General features: G+C 37.7%; 1 protein-coding gene across 1 annotated transcript; it reads left to right on the forward strand.

Annotated features, from left to right (window-relative positions):
- The first annotated feature begins 270 nt into the window (after positions 1-270).
- LOC132544191 (uncharacterized) lies at positions 271-786 on the forward strand. Its single transcript, XM_060207759.1, has one exon. The coding sequence runs from the start codon at positions 271-273 to the stop codon at positions 784-786; it is 516 nt and encodes a 171-aa protein (XP_060063742.1).
- Positions 787-2,619: the final 1,833 nt, after the last annotated feature.

Here is a 2,619-nt window from a genome sequence, read left to right on the forward strand (position 1 = left end):
GGTAAACAAGGACCTGGGACACCAAAAGGACAAGAGTGGGCCTAGGCAGAGACAGCTCAAAGGAAAGAGCATGAAAAGAAGTGAGGGCTATATGAGAGGAACAGAAAACGGTGAAAACAGCAGGTATAAAAAATGAAGCTGGCTGAAGTGGCCTGTAGTTCGTAATTGGGACGTGTTCTGTCCAGTCAGAAACACTGGAAATGTGGAGGAAGAAACTAGATAAGGTGTCAAAACATTCCAGCTTCGTTAATATTGTATCCGCAAGAGGAAATGGAAAGAGGAGTTCCGAGAAACGGGGTCAACAACACCAAACATCACAGAACGGGGTCAACAACATCAGACATTACAGATGGGGGTCAACAACATCAGACATCACAGAAAGAGGTCAACAACATCAGACATCATAGAACGGGGTCAACAACATCAAACATCACAGAAAGGGGTCAACAACATCAAACATCACAGGAAGGGGTCAACAACATCAAACCTCACAGATCGGGGTCAACAACATCAGACATCACAGAACGGGGTCAACAACATCAAACATCACAGAAAGAGGTCAACAACATCAGACATCACAGAACGGGGTCAACAACATCAAACATCACAGAAAGGGGTCGACAACATCAGACATCACAGAATGGGGTCATCAACATCAGACATCACAGATCGGGGTCAACAACATCAGACATCACAGATCGGGGTCAACAACATCAGACATCACAGAACGGGGTCAACAACATCAAACATCACATAACGGGGTCAACAACATCAGACATCACATAACGGGGTCAACAACATCAGACATCACAGAACGGGGTCAACAACATCAAACATCACATAACGGGGTCAACAACATCAGACATCACATAACGGGGTCAACAACATCAGACATCACAGAATGGGGTCAATAACATCAGACATCACAAAACAGGATTAACAACATCAAACACCAGAGAACTAGTTCAATGACAAACGACATAGACAGCAATGGTACACGGTGGAACAAGCTTGACTGTTTTAAGCTTGGATTTGATCGACCGTCGTCGGCACACCTCTCGTGGTGTTGTGGATCGTACCAAGAACCAGGCCTAAATGCATGTAGATAAAACGATTGACTAGAAAGTTTACATGCGAAAACACTCTTCTTCGGTGTGGAAAGCACACACAGAGATGTAAACAACATATGTACATACAGTATATAACCAAGCCACATCATACAACTGTATCATCCGGATAATCCTAGGGGCCAACAGGTGGTGTGGAACTCATCGTCGGGTTGTAGGGTGATCCTAGGGACCAACAGGTGGTGTGGAAATCATCGTCGGTTTGTTAGAGAGAGATAGAGAGGGGGGAAGAGAGAGAGATAAGAAGATATATAGAATGAATACGTATATCATTAAATAAAAGCTAACATATCGGTTATCTACTTTAACACGTTTTATTTCAACACAGATAATAGAACATATAATATCACAGATCACGCGATCATCAGCAATTATATAAAAAATGTTCGATACAGAAATACCTCGCTACAATACCACCGTTATTTTACTTTCATATCGACGATTTTCCAATGTCTCGAGGAGTTATTTTGACATCTAGATATTTCTCTTCACTTTCCATCACGACAACTCACTGTTTGACAGTTTTGGGCATTGTAACGAGGTTTTGCTGTATACCGTATAGCGAAATATACGTTAGTACATCATACTTAGTATAGATTTATACCGTATAGCGAGACAGTTAGTAATCAATCATTACTTTTTTAGGTTTATTGATTCTAAACATCTGGTGTGGATATTCCGGTCAACTTATTAGTATCATGCTCGAATTTTGTAGCTTTTCAAACAAATGATAAGATCCAGATTTGATTCAGAAAATTTGTATCAAAAGCGTAATTTTGAAATATTTTCGGAACTTCGATAAGATATTAATGTTTAAATTTGTACTTCGACCAATAATCTGAATTGAATTACATGCTAAGTGAAATAAGACAGAATTTTAAGATTTCGCAAACATGTCGCCACTATACGGGATATACAATGTAAAAAGTGTTGTAATTTTCACTCTCTTGGACGGATAACATAGTAAGATTTTTAATAAAAAAAGCTAATTTACAAAATTAAGAAAAAATATAAGTAATATTACATATTAATGAGATCTTTCACTGTACTGTTTATTTGCCTGATTATTTTTTGCACGTGCTCGCTAAATAGGCTCAGTGGCTGTAAAAGGATTGTTCAATACAACACACGTATAATTAAAATATTGTATTATAAGTCATCTTTTTTCTATTTAACTCCATTGTTCGTATGATCATTAAATTCTTTCACACTAAAAGTAAAACACTTAGTAGTCGACAATCAGAAAGTAAATATTCAACACTGTAAATGTAAAGAGTAGTCGATCCTAAGTTTATAATATCTATTTTTCGCATGAATGTTTCCCAAGAAAACAGGGATATTTAGACATTAAAAAGAATAAATCTACGTTAATTTTTCTGATTTTGCTAACCGTATATCGTTCCTAGATAACTCAATCGAATGACAGTAGATCAACAACACTTTATTTGTTCTCGCCGTTTTCTCGCTGTTTTTTTGTTGTTGTTTGAACAGT

This window comes from Ylistrum balloti, unplaced genomic scaffold, assembly GCF_031769215.1.
Source record: "Ylistrum balloti isolate Yb309-2 unplaced genomic scaffold, AGI_CSIRO_Ybal_v1 Utg369782, whole genome shotgun sequence".
NCBI lineage: Eukaryota > Metazoa > Mollusca > Bivalvia > Pectinida > Pectinidae > Ylistrum > Ylistrum balloti.

Excerpts from the sequence above, each read along its gene's own strand:
- LOC132544191 (XM_060207759.1), top strand. The coding sequence starts at position 271 with ATGGAAAGAGGAGTTCCGAGAAACGGGGTCAACAACACCAAACATCAC.